The 19,949-nt window shown below is 40.5% G+C and overlaps 1 protein-coding gene across 5 annotated transcripts in view; it reads right to left on the reverse strand.

The window, feature by feature from the left end:
- The window catches only part of RUBCNL (rubicon like autophagy enhancer), a 65,034-nt gene that overhangs the window by 26,622 nt on the left and 18,463 nt on the right, over positions 1-19,949 (reverse strand). For 4 of the 5 annotated variants that reach the window (XM_036250519.1, XM_036250520.1, XM_036250521.1 and 1 more), the window contains 5 exons: positions 19,479-19,561; positions 18,768-18,984; positions 2,072-2,173; positions 1,564-1,615; positions 841-973 (listed from right to left, as the gene is read on the reverse strand). In XM_036250519.1, the coding sequence (XP_036106412.1) occupies positions 841-973; positions 1,564-1,615; positions 2,072-2,173; positions 18,768-18,984; positions 19,479-19,561 (587 nt within the window). The remainder of the gene's footprint in view (positions 1-840; positions 974-1,563; positions 1,616-2,071; positions 2,174-18,767; positions 18,985-19,478; positions 19,562-19,949) is intronic. The other variant, XM_036250522.1, reaches the window with a different exon arrangement.

Below are 19,949 nucleotides of genomic sequence, written 5' to 3' on the forward strand. Positions count from 1 at the left end.
TTCCCCAGAAACAGCTCTATTAAGACCTTTCTCCTGCTTGGCTCTCCTGTGAACCATTACGCTTTCATACTATCATTTAATAGCTAAACTCAAATTAGCATTTTACGTCCTCCATAATTGGGCCACTAGCATTCAAGTCTTATTTCCCAGGAAGATCAACACCACCCTCCCCGTCTCTCACCACCAGCACACCCACAGACACACAAGCATATGCCATCCAATCATACCAAACCACTCTGCTCAAAACATACTCACTACACACCTCCATGACACTTTGCTCCAGGTGGCCTTTGCCTCCTTTGCATTTCCAGAGGTTATTTTTGTGTGGGTTTTTTTTTGTTTGTTTTTGCCTAATCTTAGTTTGTTTGTTTGTTTATTTATTTATTTATTTATTTATTTATTTATTTATTTTAAATGTATTGGTAAAAGGGGGACTACTTCTATTTTAGCCTTTGCCACAAAGTTCTCTGTCCCCCACGAGCTGCATGGTGTCAGAGGGCAAAGTGTTCTACAGGGAACCAGCCTGGACTTTTTAGGCAGCATGAGGCATGACTCCTGCTCTACTATTGAGCAGCCCTGCTGGGGGTCTGGAACTAACACCTTAAAATAAGAATAACGATAGCATCTCCCTAATAGGACACATGAGGATTAACACATGAATTGCTGAGTAGAGTCCCTTGTGCATGATAATACTCGATAAATTTTAGAATCATCTTTCTTTTCAATTCCTCCCCTACACCCAGTGACCATAAAGGAAACACACACATGTCTGAAGTGAACTGCAGGCAAAATGCAAATTTAGGAACATTCAGTTCTAAGTCAACTTACTTTGATACTTACTATAGAGCCAGCTGCATTCAGAGAAACTGCCTGCTGATAATTAGATTCTGACAACATCCAGCACTTTCGGAATACTTGGTACAATTCTTTGGCTAGTAGCTCAGCAGAATTGAACTTTGGCTCATAAACAACACTGAAATGTAAGAGATGTAAAAATTAACTATATTCATGAGGAGTATAAGGGTCTTCTTCAGATTTTCAACTGTCCTTCCCTCTCCAAAAACTCAGAGAAAGCATCATATAAGAGACCCTGCATCAACCATGGTACCAAGGGTTATCTTATTCAACATAATTCCTCTATGCTCAACAGAGCAGCTTTATTTATGAAGGCTACCAAGACTGAGAGTTAGAGTGAAAAGAACACTGGATTTAGAGTGAGAAGACCTGAATTCAAATACTACCTCTGTTATTTAATTGCATGGTGCCCGGAAGCACACCCTGTCTGAACCTTGGTTTCTACATCTATAAAATGGGTTTAAAAAAAAAAAAAAACCCCACATAATCTATTCATGAGGATTAAATAAGAATGTATTCAAAAGTATTTTAAACACTCTAAAAACACTGCAGAAATTTGAGTGGTGATTGTTTTGTTTCTACGTAGTAATCCCTGTCATTGCAACTGGCTGAACTTGGCCCAAGATGTTCACAGAGGCCTGGAGTTCAGAGTGCCTCAGAGGCGATGGCCCAGGGGACTATGTGCAGGTAGATGTGAGAGAGAGATACCTCTTAGAGGGACATCCACAGGTTTCTGTGGTATTGCTTAACTCTCCAAGTTCTGTGGAAAAATAAATGAAAGAGTAGTAAGATTTTTTAGTCTGTTTCATTTAATCATCATCAATTTTATAAGAACACAAAAAGGGCTCCCTACATTTCAGAAAAAAACAATTATTCAGCATGTCCATATTTCAGGTTCTTTTGGGTTTCTATTATGAGACTATAACTAATAACCAAAATAGGATTTCAAAGTATACTCATTTGAAATTTCACCAAAATATAATTGAGAGACCATAATGAGTATCTGATTTTGCAATCCATTCTACAAGTGAGATGAGAGATTCACTGTCAAGACATTTTACACAAAAAGAACATTTTTTTTTGTTATATCAGGAACACAATCTGATTTTTGGAGAAGTTTCTCTAAATGCCACTATAATGTGATATTGCTTGTGACACAGCAATATGCGTGGCGAGGGAGTTACCTAGGCATATCTAAGAAGTATCTAAGTCTTACCTACAATAACAAACTCATCCAAGTCGCACTTGCAGGCCTCGTCCGCCACATCAGAGTAAGTAGGTGTTTTAACCACTGGCCTGACCTGTAACACAGCACAACCTAGAGAAAGAAAGAAAAGGGGGTTTCACCAACAAGAAAAAGTACACAATCTGCAACACACAACTATATAGAAATTAGAAATAAAAAGAGCTAAGAGGTTACTCTAAAAATAATTTTTAAATTCTGCTTCAAGAATTTAAAAAAATGAGAGTGTTGGCAGAGGTGTGTTAGACTAGTGAGGTCAGACTAGCCCTTTATTCAGCAACCTCAGTACTGGAGTTTTGGCTAAGAAAGAATTCAGAACCAAGACTCAAATTATAAGAGAAAATTTATTTAGAAAATCACAGAGATAGAAGAAGTGAGCCATAGAAGAAATTGGCTCAGGAAACAGGTTACAGAGGCAAAAAGAAGGGCCCTTGCGCCCCAGCTGGTTTGGCTCAGCGGTTGGAGCATCAGCCTGTGGACCAGAGAGTCCTGGGTTTGGTTCCTGCTAGGGGCACATACCAAAAAAAAAGAAGGGCCCTAAAAGTTTAGGGGAAGAAAGAGGCAAGGAAAACAGACATGGGGAAAAAAGAGGGAAAGGGGAGGGGGAAGGGAAGAGGGGAGGGGGAGGGGGAGGGGGAGGGGGAGGGGAGGGGGAGGGGGAGGGGGAGGGGAGGGGGAGGGGAGGGGGAGGGGGAGGGACTGGTGTACTTGGGAGGGAGAAGTTCTGAATTGTCAGTTCTAAGGGCTTGTAAGGGCAGGAATTTTAGAGGAGGATCTCAACAGAATATGTATCACTTTTCCAGGTGCATCCTTTTCAGGGCCATGGTCTGACTGATTAGTCGGTGCCAGGGCAGGGGGTGATTAGTCAATGCAACTGGTCCTGAGGTCAGATGTGGTGTCATTTGTCTGGTTTTACTGCTTCTCTGGGCCTGGGGCTGAAATACAACTAAGGCCTAGATGTATTTAATGTGGGTCAGAACCTCACTGTCCTGGGAGCTTAATGCTTAAAGGCTATTTCCCAGCCCCCTGTTTGTTTCCTCTCCAAGGGGGTCTATCACGTGAGTAGCAACATGCCAGGGTAGAAAAGGTAGGGGGGCGTCCAAACCACATGACCAATGATATGAAAGGTCAGGGGGTCTAAACCACATGGCCAGAAACATGTTAGGAAAGAAAAGGTCACCCTCGGGGGTAGGTCCTTGTTTTTCCAGTTCGTCCTTTGCTAGGTACCCAGGACTTTCTGCCCTAGCGACCTTTGGTAGTACCTGGCCCATTGTCCTGGCTCTGCTCATGGCAACCTAAATGCCTACCACATAAAGAGCTATTTTTGTGTTGTTCTTATGTTCACTATCATTAAGTGAGGCACACTGAGTATGTGGGAGTTCATAAGAGCAATCTGCCTACTTTTACATATGCTTGAAAATTCCCATAATACAATATTTCAAAAAATGATAGAGGGAAAAATAATCTCAGATTCACAGTGAGGGAAAGAATACAGATGACAGAAACACTGTACTAAGTAGAATAGTATGCCCCCCCCCCCAATAATATCCACCCATAAACTATGAATGTGGCCTTATTTGGAAATAGGGTCTTTGCAGATGTAGTCAAGATGAGGTCATGCTGGATTAGAGTTAGCCCTAAATCCAATGACTGGTCATTAAAAGAGGGACATTGGTACGCAGACACAGATATATAGCAAGAACAACATGTGAAGATGGAGGCAGAGAATGGGGTGATGTGTATACAAGCCAAGGAACATCAAGGATTACCAGCAACTACCAGAAGCTGGGAGAGAGGCATGGAGTAGATTCTCCCTCAGAGCCTCCAGAAGAACCCAACACTTTCCACAACTTCATTTCTGACTTCTGGCCCCCACAAATGAGAGATGATAAGTTTCTATTATTTTGAGATACTAGTTCATGGTATTTTGTCACAGCAGCCCTAGGAAACTAATACAATTATGTTCATACTTTTCTATCCCTAATACCAGTCTGGGGAATTATCCTAACAATGGCATTAAAAAGAAAAAATAATGAAAAAAGAAGGCTTTGGGCCCTGGCCAGGTAACTCAGTTGGTTAGAGCATCATTCCGATATGCCAAGGTTGTGGGGTTGATCTCCAGTCAGAGCAACCAATGAATGTGTAAATAAGTGGAACAACAGATGAATCTCTCCCTCTTAAATCAATAAGTGCATTTTATTTTTATAAAAAAGAAAGAGGAAGGCTTTGATCACCAGGGAGCTATTTAAAATACTGAAAGCTACTTAAATGCCAAATAATAGGGAACTGATTTTGTAAATCACTCTGTTAACTCAAGAAATACCATCATTGAAAATTGAAAGTCATAACAACTTGAAAAATTGAATATGAAATACTATTATATAATCATATTATTAATGTAATTACATTAATATGAGTATATTACTACTATAAAACTGTATTGACTTGAATAAACATAGGAATAAATATGGTTGTTTAGATAATAGTGTAGCCCATAGGTTACCAACTGAGGTCCAGCTGAGGAGGAGACTTAGAACAAGGAAGGGCAGAAACCACCTGGTAGGAAGGGCACAGTCAGGAGAGGGGCTGGTCCAGCTTCCACAGGCAGCAGGCTGGGAGTGGGGAGGAATCTCGGCTCCAGGAAAGGTTTTCCCTGAGAGGAAAGAGGTCCAGACCCCAGGCTGGGGTCCCCAGTCCGGAGCACCAGAGCTGAGAATAATGGCCCATGTAACATCCAGCCGTGAAAAGCAGTAGGGCTTCTGGCTGCCAAGGAGACTGGAGCTGGTCAGAGATAAAGCCACATTTTTTTTATAGCTCAAAACACAGGATTTTTGTTTGCAGCTATTCACCCAAGGACAGTGCAGACTGGAGTTGCCTGAGGAGAGGCTGAGGTGGGAAGCATTGAGGGAAGATGTGGAAAAGTGGTGGCTAGGAGACCTGTAATCAGTCATACATCCCCCAAACCAAAGTGGCCGTTTTTTCTAAGAGGTACAGGCCTCTCTCAGAAGACACAGGTCAAGAAAAGTCAAATACCCCACCCTAGGGGATACAGCTTACTCAACCCTCAGGAAACCTGCTTGCCCTACCTTGCAAACTCCATCACTGCAGAGGAGACGGCAAGGAGGCCAAGTCTACAGGTTTAAACAGTCTCAGGGGGCATCGGTGACTGGCTTGGGGGTGGTGCCATCCACCCCAAGGTCCTGGGAACCTGACTGGTGCTTTCTCCTCGCAGGACAGCTGATAGAAATTTCCGGTTTCCAGTAGATCCCACTGGAGTGCATACTAGGATCTCTGTCCAGCCAAGGAGAGGGAAATATTCTGAGTCACTCTCAGAGGAGTAGCTCCAGACAGGGAAACACACCCACTACTTTCCTTGAAATCTGAATGGCCCCTTCCTCTCATGGGAGTCCCAGAAGTCTTATACTCCAAATTCCACCAAAAGCACTTTCAAAAACAACCCTTTCCATGACTAAGACTGACAGCTGGCCTGCAGAGCCTGGGGAACATGGGAAACTGTGCTGACCCATCCCGTGATGCTAACAAACTGGCCTTCTCCCACGTGCAGCCAAGTTCTGTGGAGACAGACACAAACTGTGGATTGCTTGAAGCTTATAACAGGTTGCTGAAAGCCAAACATGGACAGCTTCTGAGAGTGGCTAGTACCAAAGTAGCTCCTGGGTGGCCTAGAATTGGCAGGCAAAATAGTCAGCCTCAGTCAACAGAAAGGCAGGATCCCAGGAGGCACTAAACTCTGCTGAGATGAACACCACTTCGGTTTTGTTTTGTTTTCGCATTATTTTCTTCTTCATTGACTTGCTATTATTTTAGTTTCTTTCTTTTCTTTCATATCTCTAATTTTTCTCTTACTCTGTTTTTCTTTCTCTTTCTCTTGCTTTCTCTTCTTTTATCCTTTTCTTATTTTTGTCTTTCTTCTTTCTCTTCTTTTTCCCTTTTCATAATTTTTCTCTTTTTTTCTCTTATACAATTTTCCTTCCCCTATTTTTTGTTATTTTATTTCTTTGCCCTCTGCCTTTCATATTCCTTTTTCTTCCCTTTTTCCCTTCTTATATTTTTTCTTTTCTTATTCTTGTTCTCTTTTCTCTTTCCTAATACCCTTTTCTTTAGTGGTTGCTTTTGTTGGGGTTGTAGGGGTCTTTTGTATGACTTGTTGTTCTTGTGTTTTGTTTTGTTCTTTCAGCACCAGCAAAATAGCTGGCACAACATGGTCAGGGTGAGCTTCAAAGTCAGTCAGCTTGACAGGAGATCCCACCCAGAACAGGACAACAATCAAGATCCAAGTACAACAGAAGAGTTCAAGTAACCCACACAAGCAACGTTCTTAGAGCATCCAGCTCAGGAGATCAAAGAGACTTCTCCAATGGATTCCACACAACACTTACTACATAAGGCCACCCATGAAGACTGGGAGGCATAGCAATTTGATCTAATATATAGAAACAGATGCGAAGGGACAGCAAAAAGGTAGAGACAAAGAAACAACCCCCAAATGAAAGAAAAGAAGGAAACTCCATAAAAGGAGCTCACCAAAATGGAGACAAGCAATTTGTTAGACATAGAGTTCAAAGAAATGGTTGTAAGGATGCTGAAGGAACTTAGTGAGAAGTACATTCGTTCCTCGCAACTTTGCACTTTGACTTTCATGGCTTCACTTTATCGTGGTTTTTTCAAATATATTCATTAAAGAGTTGATCAAGATAGTGGACATGATACAGCGTGCGCTCTGTTGTCTGAGTCAGTTATACACCCCTGTATTACAATTAAAATTAAAATTACTGTACATATGGACTGTAGGCCTATGTATTCGAGCACCCCCGCAAATCCTTCAAAGCCAGGTGCAACTGCTCGACCTCTCCTTATGTGTGGGCAATAACTTTTTTTCCCCAAAAAATCGGGTGTGGTGAAACCAAGCCAATCAGATCATTGCATTGACTGATTGGCTATCCTATCCTCTTGCCATCCTGGCCACTGATTGGCTCAGCCTCATGCAAGTTCATTTCTCTCATACATACTTCTACATGGCTACGCATCAGAAGCATCTTTGCTTTTCTAAGTATTTGCAATTTCTGAGAACTTTTATCTAAGTGCCACAATGGCTCCTAAACGTGCTGCTTCTTCTAAGCCTTCTGATGATGAAACTAAGCACCAGAGGAAGATGCTCACCATCAAGGAGAAGGTTCTAATAATGTTAAAAAATGGATTTAGAAGGTCATAAACAGGTTTCATATGCTCTGTGAAAATATTCAATTTATAAATAAAGAATTCTACTTTGTGGAAATTCATTTATTGCAGTAGAGTCTGGAACTGATTAACCGCAATAAATGAGGGCCAACTGTACAAGGAATTTAGTGGTAACTAAAACAGAATAAAACAATAGGAACCATGAACAAAATCCAGTTAAAAATGAAGAATAACATATCTGACATCAAGAATACACTGGAAGGAATTAAACGTAGATTGAATGAGGCAGAAGGTCAAATCAGTGATATGGAAGACAAGGTAGAAAAAAGAACCCAACTAGAGAAGCAAAAGAAAAAGAATTAAAAATCAGGAGGACAGTTTAAGGAAACTTTGGGACAATATAAAAGAAAACAACATCCACATTATAGAGGTACCAGAAGAAGAAATTGGTGAGCAAGGAACAGAGAATCTGTTTAAAGAAATAATGACAGAAAACTATCCTAACTTGATGAAGGAAAATGTCACACAAGTTCAGGAAACACAGAGCGTTCCAATCAAGAAAAACCCAGAGAAACCCACTCCAAGACATATCATAATTAAAGTAACAAATGTTAAATACAAAGAAAGAATTTTAAAAGCAGCAAGAGAGAGAGACAGAAAGTTAGCTACAAAAGAGTACATAAGAAGATTGGCTGATTTCTAAACAGAATCACTTAAGGCTAGAAGGTATTGTCATGAACTATTCAAAGAAATGAAAAACAAGGACCTGAACCCAAGACTACTATATCCAGCAAGGATTTTATTTAAAATTTAAAATGAAATAAAGAGCTTCCCAGATAAAAGAAGGCTAAAGGAGTATATTACCACCAAACCAGTATTTTAAGGAATGTTACAGGGAGTACTTTAAGTAGAAGAAGACATTGAGAGAGAGAAAAACATAGATATTAAGAAAAAGTGGCAATAAATAAGTACCTATGAATAATAGCCTTAAATGTAAATGAACTAAGTGCTCCAATCAAAAGACATAGGGTAGCTGAATGGATTAAAAAAAAAAAACATGACCCATATATATATACTGTATACAAGAAATACACCTCGGAACAAAAGAGTCATACAGAATGAAAATGAAGAGATGGGAGAAAATATTCCATGCAAATAGAAATGCAAAAGAAAAAGCTAGGGTAGCAGTATTCATAACTGACAAAGTAAACTACAAGACAAAGACCATAACAGAACACGAGGAAGGTCACTGCATAGTACTAAAGGGATCATTCAAACAAGAGGATATAACCCTGGTAAACATATATACAACCAATATAAGAGCAACTAAATGTATACAAAACCTCTTGGAAGACTTTAAGGGAGAAATCTATTGCGATACAGTCATAGAGGGGACTTGAACACCCCACTGGAATCACTAGATAGATCTTCCAGACAAAAAAATCAACAAGAAAATAGTGGCTTTAAATGATACACTAGGTCAGATGGATGTAGTTGATATTTACTGAACATTTCATTCCAAAGCAGCAGAGGACACATTCTTCTCAAGTGCACATGGATAATTCTCAAAGATAGACCACCTGTTAGGACACAAATAAGTCTTAACAAGTTCAAGAAGATTGCAATCAGATCTAGAATATTCTTGAATCACAATGGCATGAAACTAGAAATCAGCTACAATAAAAAAAAAAAACTCAAAACACATAGAGATTGAATAGCTTGTTATTAAACAATGAATGGATTGCCAATTAAATCAAGGAATAAATAAAAATCTTTCTGGAAAAAATGAAAATGAATACACAATAATCTAAAATCTATGGGACAGAGTGAAAGCAGTCCTGAGAGGGAAGTTCATAGCATTACAGGCCTACCTCAAGAAACAAGAAAAAGCTCAAATAAACAATCTAATTGTACAACTAAAAGAAGTAGAAAGAGAACAACAAGGAAATCTGTAATATATTATACAATAAAATACTTTGCAGGTGTAAAAACGAAGGAGCTCTTACCCTTTGAGATGACATGAATGGACCTGGAAACCATTATGCTAAGCAAAATAAGCAGTTAGAGAAAGACATATATCACATGATCTCTCTTATATATGACTCTAATGAACAATATAGGGCCAGAGGTATGGGTGCATGGAAAAGGATAACAGATCTCAGGCAGGGAGGGGCAGGACAAGATTAACCGAAGAATATATATGCATATATGCATAACCTATGTACACAGACAATAGTATGGGGAAGGCCTAGGGTGGGGCCAGGGGTGGGTGGAGGGAGGCATCTAGGGAGTAAATGGGAGACAGTTATAATACTATCAACAATAAAATAACAATAATAATGTGTTAATAAAGATAAATATTTTATTTGGGTAGTAGAAATATTTTAAAATTTCTTTAACATATTCATATATTTTTAAATTTCATCTAAACATTAGTATCCATTCAACTACTCAACAAATATTTATAAAATACCTCTTTCAGGCAAGGCATTATGCTGAATACAAATAAGACAAATTCTGATCTATCGAAGGATTGAAAATCTCACGAGGAACTGAGACACTGATACACTTGACCATGAGGAAACACAGTTGTGTGCCATGATGCTTAAGAAGTTCAGAGGCAGAACTCCACACTGCACAACTCCAGGGGGAGCCATGCACCTAGACAATTAGAGAGTATTCTGAAGCACAAATTATGTTTCATTCCATATGAATGGTATCCCTCTCTGTGATAAAAATCAGGGAGTATGTCACAGTGCTGGTGGCAGGAAACTGCTTTTGAAGAATGGGAGTGATGAAAGAGCATTTAATGTATATTCCAAGAGAGTCTAGCTGAGGTAGAGCTTATGAGAAATGTCTACCAGCAAGTTTAACAACTAGTATAAGTGAAGCCCACAGTACAACTTTGGGAAATGGTAGAAAATGCCTGCTGAAAAGGCAGGGAGAAGCTGGATCCCACAAGGCTAAAAATGCTGAGACTAAATGTGGAACAAATTCAGCAGGCCATTTTAGAGAGACAGATATGTGTAGGACCAATATTAAGGGGAAAGAGGTCGAAAGCAAAGAGAGAAAAGTGAAGGCAGTAGATACTTATGGAGGACCTAAATGTAGTTCTTACAGAACTACTGGCCTGAAGGCTGCTGCAGTGGTCCAGGTAAAAGGCAGGAATGGGGAATGGATGTAGGGGATGTCACTATTACTGAGAAGTCGGGACTGATTTATTCGCTAACTAGAAACAAGACAGAGGCATTGGTATAAGGAAGAAGACCAAGTCAAAGATAGAGTGCAGTATGCCGAAATATAAACCACATGCCTTTTCTCTCCACTGGTAGCCTCAGAGGGGATGATGGTCTTCTGGCCCCTCTGGCCACACAGCTAGCTGACCAGCTGTGGACACCCAATTAAAGCGGGTGCCACCAGGCACTCTTCTTGGTACCCTAGACTTGGGGTCCTGCAAGAACAGGTTGAGCTGCGAGGCCCTAGCTGAGCAGTCAGGGAGATGGCAGACAACAGCAGGTGCTAGGGGGTGGCAGGGCAGAAGAAGTCTGGCTGTGGAAAAGGAGAATGAAGCAGTTGCATGAAGAGAATTGATGAGATGCCACAAAGCCCAAGAGCTGACTCTTTACTGTTCAGTTTTATATATCCCACTGGGTTCAATGAAGATGCTCTATATACTTTCTTAAAATGTTTCCTTTTCCTTTTTTTTGAGGTAGGCAGTGAATTCAACAACAATTCATTATGCAACTATTTTATGCCAGCTATTAGCTACATATATACCACAGAGAGTGAGTTCTTCTCTCCTGAAAGGGTCCTAATTGAAATGCTAAGTAAAGGCAAGCATCAGTTTTTTAATCTTTTTTTCCCCTTTCAGAAAAGGGCTTGTGCGGGGGTGATAGAGAGATGACTAGTTTAGACATGTGAAGCTGAAGATCCTGGAGGCCATTCAGGGGCACATGCTCCAGAGGTCCCAGCCATATGGAACAAGCAGTAAAGACAGGTGCTAGCCTGGAAGCACAGAAGTGAAGATGTTCACCTAGAGGAAGTGATGGAAAGATGTTGCAGTGGATTAAATCTCAGGGAAGAGAATATAGAAAAAAGAAGAATTTAGGACTAAAGCAGGACTCACAATTAAGAATGGTAGGAAAATGACAAGCCCTATCTTTAGTTCTCAGCTTAGGTACCCTCCCTCCAGGAAGGACTCCCTGGAGCTCGGTCTACTCTGTACTCCTGGCACTGGGTCCCTGCCTATCATCTGAGTGATGTCACACGGCTTTCAGCCTGGGCCCCGCACGTAAGCTCCAGAGGACAGGAGCACACCTAATTGCCTGTCGATGCCCGACACCCAGCGCCTGCCTCACAGGCTCCTTGTCTGTGGAATAAATAGAAGAGGACTATTGAAAAAAATATATAGCCCTGAAGATGGTGGTGGGCAGGACTGGAGGGAGGGTGAGTGAGAGATTGAGTGAGTGTGTGAGAGTGTGAGTGGACATGAAGGTGGATGACCAAACCCGAGCAGTGCAGAAACACGAAGCAGAAGGTTCCTGTGCTGTGGATGGGAGCAGCCGGCTACGGCAGTGAGCGGCCCTTCAGGGCAGTGCTTCTTCCTGCTCTGTGGAGAGGTCCCACCATTTTGGAAGATCCCAGGTCTTCCCTGGGAGGAGGCTGTGGGAGTGGCTAGGGCCCAGCAACCTGAGCCCACCAGCTCATCTGGCACCATCAGACCAGTGGACACCCTGTGTCAACACAGACTGGTGCACAGTAGTGGAACTCCCAAGGTGCCAGTCGCTGAAGCCACAGACAGCCCTGAGCCCAGCACCATAACCCATAGTAGCAGCCTGATCAGAGTCAAGATATACCCCCAGCAACTGAGGCTGGGGAGCAGACATCCATCCCCAAGCAACAGAAGCACAGACCAGCAGCTGAGACTCATCCCCAAAAACTACAGCAAAAGCTGAGCAGGAGTTGAGCCCCATGGCGCAGCAGCACTCCCCAGCCACCAGTGGCGGAACCTGGGACTCCACAGAGGCCTGTGTGGTCCAGCAGTTCACAAGAGCTGTAGGAAGCCTGAGTCCCAAAGAGACTGGTGAGATCCAGCTGCCCGCCCATGAAAACTGCAGGGTGCAGGGGCACCAGAGAGGCCTTTGCAACCCAGCAGAAACTGTGTGATCCAATTACCCTTGGGATGCAGAGTGCTGAAGCACCAGAGAGGCCTGTGCAACTCAGCAGGGACTGCGCAATCTAGTTACCCATGGGGCCTGTTAGGTACTAAAGCCTGTGCGACCCAGCAGCCCATAACATAGGCATAGAGCCAGGTCCCCAAAGGGGACCTGTGCAATACAGTTACCCATGGGAACTGCAGGGTGGGGGGCACCAGAAAGATCTGTGTGACCCAGCTGCGCACAAGATAGGCATAGAGGATGTGAAAATGGAGGTGGAGTGAATGGAAGCTACGAAGATGATCTCCAAGGACAAAACGGGAATTACCACTAAAATAAAGACAAGTCCTTGGAAAAAAAAGCAACAGAAACACAGCAGGACAGGACCATATAACCAGGGACACTGGTAGGATTGGCGACAGAGGGAGAGGGTGGCAGGCTGGGAGCCCACGAACAGCAGCAGTCTTAGCTGTGAGCAGCGCCCTTGGGGAATAAAGACCAAGCCCACTATACAGCGCAAAGAGCCAGGACAGAGCACTAAAAGAGCCAAAGCCACTCACCTGGAGGCTATGGCAGAGAGGGCAGACTGAGCTGGAACTCTGTGGGGACACCCAGGATTTGGAGGGCTCTCAGAGTTTTTGCTGAGTTGCAGCCACAAAGGACAGTGGCCAGTGTGCTCCTTCCCAGAGCTGTGGGGAAAAGCAGCAGCCTCCCCACCCCATCAGAGATTCAGCCTTTCCCAGGAGAGGCAATGAAATGCAAATTGAAGCTCATTAACAACCAGCATCTATCCCACCCTCTGGAAATCCTCTTATGCAGAACACCAGGGCTACATTCCAAGGCACTGAGTAACTGAGACTACTGGCCTCCAGAAAAAAGCTAGAGGATAACTGAACCTTTCCTGGGCTTGCAAATCTACCCAGGAGAGTAACATTTGACAATGGTGTATAACGTGGGCCCACCCCAGCTCCTCCAAACCCAGTAGAGGGAGCAACAAACAGCAGAACACCAACACACACAGGGAAAATTTGGAAGGCTCCAAAACCCACTGGGATAGCCAAAATGGTGAAACAAAGAAACAAATCCCAAATGAAAGACCAAGAGAACTTTATCGAAGATGAGATCAATGAAATGCAGCTAAGCAAATTATCAGAGGTAGACTTCAGAGCCAGAAAGATCAACAGCATGAGTAAGGACATCAGCGCCATGAGTAAAGATATAGAAACACTGAAAACCAACCAAGTGGAAATGAAGAATGACATAGCAGAAATAAAGAACACATTGGAAGGACTAACCAGCAGAGTAGAGGAAACTGAGGACAGGATCAATGAATTAGAAGACAGGGTAGAAAAAAATCAACCAATCAGAAAAATCAAAAAAAAAAAAAACAATTAAAAAACAGGAAGATAGCTTAAGAGAACTGTGGGACAACTGGAAACGTAATAACATTCACATCATAGGAATCCTCCCCAAAGAAGAAGAAAATGAGGAAGGGTTAGAGAATATATTTGAAGAAATAGTGACAGAAAACTTTCCTAACTTGGTGAAGGAAGAAGGCATTCAAGTTCAAGAAGCACAGAGAACCCCAAGTAAGAAGAATCCAAATAGGCCTATACCAAGTCACATAGTAATTAAAATTCCAAAAATTAAAGACAAAGAGAGAATCCTAAAGGCAGCAAGAGATAAGCAACAGGTTACCTTCAAAGGAAACCCCATAGGGCTCTCGGCTGACTTATCAACAGAAACACTACAGGCCAGAAGGGAGTAACATGAAGTAATCAAGGTCATGAAAGACAAGAATCTGAATCCAAGATAACTCTATCCAGCAAGGCTATCAGTCACAATAGAAGGTCAAAAAAAAAAAGGCTAAGGGAATATATTAACACCAAACGAGCACTGTAAGATATGCTAAAAGAACTGCTCTAATTAGTAGAAGAAATAGGAAGAAAACTAGAACCACACTAGCAATAAATAAGTACATATCAATTATCACATTACATGTGAATGGTTTGAATGCTCTGATAAAAAGACACAGACTAGTTGACTGGATAAGAAAGCATGACTCACATATATGTTCTTTACAAGAGACCCACCTCACAACAAAAGATTCATATAGGTTGAAAGTGAAGGGATGGAAAAAAATCTTTCAAGCAAACAAACAAACAAAAAAAACATGGGTAGCAATACTCAAATCTGATAAAGTAGATTTTCAAAATGAAGGCCATAACTAGAGACAAAGAAGGCCACTACATAATATTGAAAGGAACTATCCAACAGGAAGATATAACCTTGGTAAACATATATGCACCCAATATAGGAGCACCAACATATATTAAAAATCTTTTGGAGGACTTCAAAGAAGAAATCGAGAGTAATACAGTCATAGCAGGGGACTTCAACACCCCACTGACATCACTAGATAGATTTTCTAGGGAAAAAAATTAACAAGGAAACACATACTCTAAATGAAGCACTAGATCAAGTAGATTTCATAGATATCTACAGAGAATTACACTGCAAAACTGCAGAATTCACATTCTTCTCAAGTGCACATGGGACATTCTCAAAGACAGACCAGATGTTAGGGTACAAACTCAGAAAATTGAAATCATGTCAAGCATTTTCTCAGAGCACAATGGCATGAATCTAGAAATCAATTGCAACAAGAACATGCAAAGACTTTTGAAAACATGGAGGCTAAGTAGCATGTTATTGAACAATGAATGGGTTACCATGGAGATCAAGAAAGAAATTTAAAACTTCATGGAAACCAATGAAAATGAACATACAACAACACAAATTCTATGGGATGCAGAGAAGGCAGTTCTGAGAGGGAAGTTCATAGCACTACAGGCCTACCTCAAGAAGCAAGAAAAATATTGAATAGACTATCTAACCTCACAACTTAAAGAACTAGAAAGCACACATAAAGAATACCCCAGAGCAAGTAGAAAGAAGGAAATAATAAAGATCAGAGCATAAATAAATGACATGGAGACCAAAAATACAATTCAAAGGATCAACAAAACCAAGACCTGTTTCTTTGAAAAGATAAACCAGATTGATGGACCCTTAATTAGACTCACCAGGAAACAAAGAGAGAAACCAAAATACACAAAATTAGAAATGAAGGAGGAGAAATAATAACTGACACCACAGAAATACAAAGAATCGTTAACAAATATTATGAACAGCCAAAATTCGACAATCTAAGCAAAACAGACAAATTTCTAGAAACACATAGTCTCCCAAAACTCAACCCGGAGGAGATAGAAAACTTGAACAGGCCAATAATGACAAAAGAAAATTGAAGATGTAATCAAGACTCTCCCAGCAAACAAAAGTCCAGGCCCAGTGGGCTTCATGGGGAAATTTTACGAACAGTCAAAGAACAACTAATACCCATTCTCCTTGAACTATTTCAAAAATTCAAGAAGAAGGAAGATTTCAAAACTTGTTTTATGAGGCCAGCATAATTCTAATTCCAAAACCAGAAAAAGACACTACAAAGAAAGAAAACTACAGACCAATATCCCTGAAGAACATAGATGCCGAAATCCTGAACAAAATACTAGCAAATTGGAACCAGTAATACATCAAAAAAATTATTCACCATGACCAAGTGGGATTCATCCCAGGGATGCAAGGCTGGTACAATATTTGCAAATCAATAACTGTGATACATCACATGAACAAAGTGAAAGATAAAAATCATATGATCATATCAATAGATGCTGAAAAAGCATTTGACAAAATCCAGCACCCATTTCTGATCAAAACTCAGCAATGACAGAATAGAGGGATCATATATGGACATAATCAAGGCCCTTTATGAAAGACCTACAGCCAACATCGTACTCAATGGGCAAAAACTAAAAGCATTTTCCTTAATAACAAGAACAAGACAAGGATGCCCACTTTTGCCACTCTTATTTAACATAGTACTGGAAGTCTTAGCCACAGCAATCAGACAGGAAGAAAAAAATCAAAGGGCTCTAAATTGGAAAGGAGGAAGTGAAACTATCATTATTTGCAGATGACATGATATTATACACAGAAAACCCCAAAGACTCCATCAACAATTTACTATACTTAATAAATAAATTTGGTAAAGTAGCAGGATACGAAATTATCATCAAGAAATAGATGGAATTCTTATACACCAGTGATGAACTCACAGAACGAGAAACAAAGAAAACAATCCCATTTACCATTAAGGCAAAAAAAAAAAAAATTAGGATACCTAGAAATAAACTTAACCAAAGAAATAAAGGACCTTTTTGCAGAAAACTACAGGTCATTAAAAAAAGAAATAGAGGAAGATATAAAAAAGTGGAAGCACATACCTTTTCATGAATTGGAAAAATTAACATCATTGAAATGTCCATACTACCCAAAGCAATCTATAGATTCAATGCAATCTCCATCAAAATACCAATGACATACTTCACAGAACTACAACAAATACTTCAAAAGTTTATATGGAACCAAAAAAGACCTCAAATAGCCACAGCAATCTTGAAAAAGGAGAACAAAGTTGAGAGAACACATTATCAGATTTCAGGTTATACGACAAAGCCACTGTAATCAAAACAGCCTGGTACAGGCACAAGAATAGGCATATAGACCAATGGAACAGAACAGAGAACCCAGAAATGGACCCAAGGCAATATGCTCAATTAATATTTGACAAAGGAGGCAAGAACATACAGTGGAGTGAAGACAGCCTCTTTAATGGTGTTGCAAAAATTGGACAGGTACATGCAAAAAAATGAAACTAGACCATCAACTTACACCATACACAAGAATAAACTCAATATGGATAAAGGACTTAATTGTGAATCTTGAGTCCATAAAAATCCTAGAAAAAACTGTAGGCAACAAAATTTCAGACATCATATGCAGCAGAATTTTCACTGATAAATCACCTAAGGCAACAGAAACAAAGGAGAAACTGAACACATGGGACAACATCAAACTCAAAAGCTCTGCACAGCAAAAGATACAATCATCAAACTGGAAAGGCAATCCACTGTATGGGAGAGCATCATTGCCAATGATATATCAGATAAGGGGTTAATTTCCAAAATATATAGAGTGCTCATACAACTCAACAAAATGAAGACAAAGAACCCAATTAAAAAATGGGCAGAGGACCTAAATAGACACCTCTCCAAACAGGACATACAAATGGTTAAGAGACATATGAAGAAATGCTGAACATCACTAGTCATCATAAAGATGCAAATTAAAACCACAATGAGGTATCACCTCACACCTGTCAGAATGGCCGCCATCAACAAATCATCAAACAACAAGTGTTGGCGAGGGTGTGGAGAAAAGGTGACTCTAGTACACTGTTGGTGGGAATGCAGACTGGTGCAGCCACTATGGAAAACAATATGGTGTTACCTCAGAAAATTAAAAATTGCATTGCCATTTGACCTGGTGATCCCGCTTCTAGGAATATACCCTAAGAAGCCTGAAACATCAATCAGAAAGAATATATGTACCCCCATGTTTGTAGCAACACTATTTACAATAGCTAAGATCTGTAAACAGCCCAAGTGCCCTTTAGTAGACAAATGGATAAAAAAGTTGTTGTACATATACACAATGGAATACTATGCAGCTATAAGAAAGAAAGATCTCTTATCCTTTGAGACGACATGAAGGGACCTGGAAAGTATTATCCTAAGTGAAACAAGCCAAACAGAGAAAGACAAGTATCATATGATCTCACTTATTTGTGGAATATAATGAACATAACAGTCTGAGGAATGGGGTAGTCCCAGAGACGTGGAAGTGGGGTACAGACTGACAATCCCCAGAAGAGGGTGCAGTAGGGGAGAGATAAAGCACAGAACTTATATGCATGTATGCATGAACAGTGGACATAGAAAACAAAGCTGGGGACAGGGCGGGGAGGGAGAGGGAGGAGGCAATCCGTGGGGGGAAAAGGAGAAACATCTGTAACAAAAATTAATTAATTAATTAATTAATTTAAAAAAAGGAGGGCTACTTGGAAAAGGAAGAAGAATTAGAAAAATGCTATGTGACAGACAACAAAGGAAGAGGGAAAACTTCAGCCACTGCCGTATGGAAAACTAGGATGAAATCCAAGAAACACATTGATTTGAGCACTGAGGGGAGCATGCTAACTGATCCAAACCCAAATGGCAGAAATAGTGAGGATGGTATAGATTACTAGAGAAGTTTTAGATAAAGGATTTAAAGATGTACTTCCAGATTCGACAGCCATATATGTGTGTGGAGAGTACAGTGTAAAGATTTCTCATACATGCCCCACTTGCCTTCATAGTCACTGTCTGAAAAAGTGAGAGACCCCGATTCTTGCTTTTTGTTGGTATAAAGGGTCACTTCAGAGTCACCTGGATCATTCCCAAGTGATCCACTGGCTTCTTCTTCTTCTACACTCCAGTTTTCTGTGTGCTGTTGACTCAGGATGTTACATTTCATTTTCTCCATTGCTGATATAATCATATCTGCAGTATAAAAGTGGGCATTTTCCTACAAAAAATTATCAATTAAAATACAAAAGCATAATCAACTTTTTTCATTGAGGTGTATTACAATAAAAAAATCAAAAAGCTGTATTTAAGTGGAGTTAATGCATAGAAATATAAATGTTCATTTAACTGAATTATCATAGGTCATTACATAAAGTATAGCCTGTATCTTCCAGACATAAGATTTAGCCCACTGTAATCAACAGACAACCCAATTTGAATTTCTTGTGATATAAAACCATAAGTTGGCAGTGGCCCAGTGACTGACATCATCCATCAACGATGCAGACTTTCCAGCTGAGTGCAGACACTGCCTCAGACCCCTTCTCAGCGTGTGGCTCCTGGCAGCCTCTACCCTCTACTAGTCAAATGCTGAAATGAAACCTACTTGCCATGCCTTATCAAGGAACTTTCCAAATTTAAATCATAGCAGCACTATCGAAAGGATTAACACTCTCTGTGGTTCTTAAAAGAAGAAAATGAAGATATAGTCACCTTTTCTACATCAACAGGAAGCACAAATGTTTCTGGTGAGAAGGAATTGAAGGAAATGCTTCTTCCATTGACTTGAACAGCACCTGACAATACAGCAAGTTATTATTAAAAATGAAGAAAAAGAAGTACAAAGATTATTTAAGAAAACAAAATAATTCTAAGCAATAGCTTTTTAAATATTGTAGCAGTTTTTTTAATTAATACTGGAATAAATTAGGATGATAAAAGAAGAACGGCCCTTCTAATGTGAGGGCTGCAGATATTGCCTTAATGGTGATCATTTCTATGAGAGGCTATTGGAACAACAGAGAAGACATGGGAAAACAGCTGGAATGGAGGAGACCAATGAGGCAAAGAGGGTAGAAAGAGAAGAGGGTCATGCAAATGACCTAAAGGAGATGGAGAAAGGCAAGAAGAAACAGTCTAGAAACAGAGCCACAAGAATCATGGAATCACTTCTTCAACTCACTT

This window comes from Molossus molossus, unplaced genomic scaffold (assembly GCF_014108415.1).
Source record: "Molossus molossus isolate mMolMol1 unplaced genomic scaffold, mMolMol1.p scaffold_m16_p_9, whole genome shotgun sequence".
NCBI classification, from domain to species: domain Eukaryota; kingdom Metazoa; phylum Chordata; class Mammalia; order Chiroptera; family Molossidae; genus Molossus; species Molossus molossus.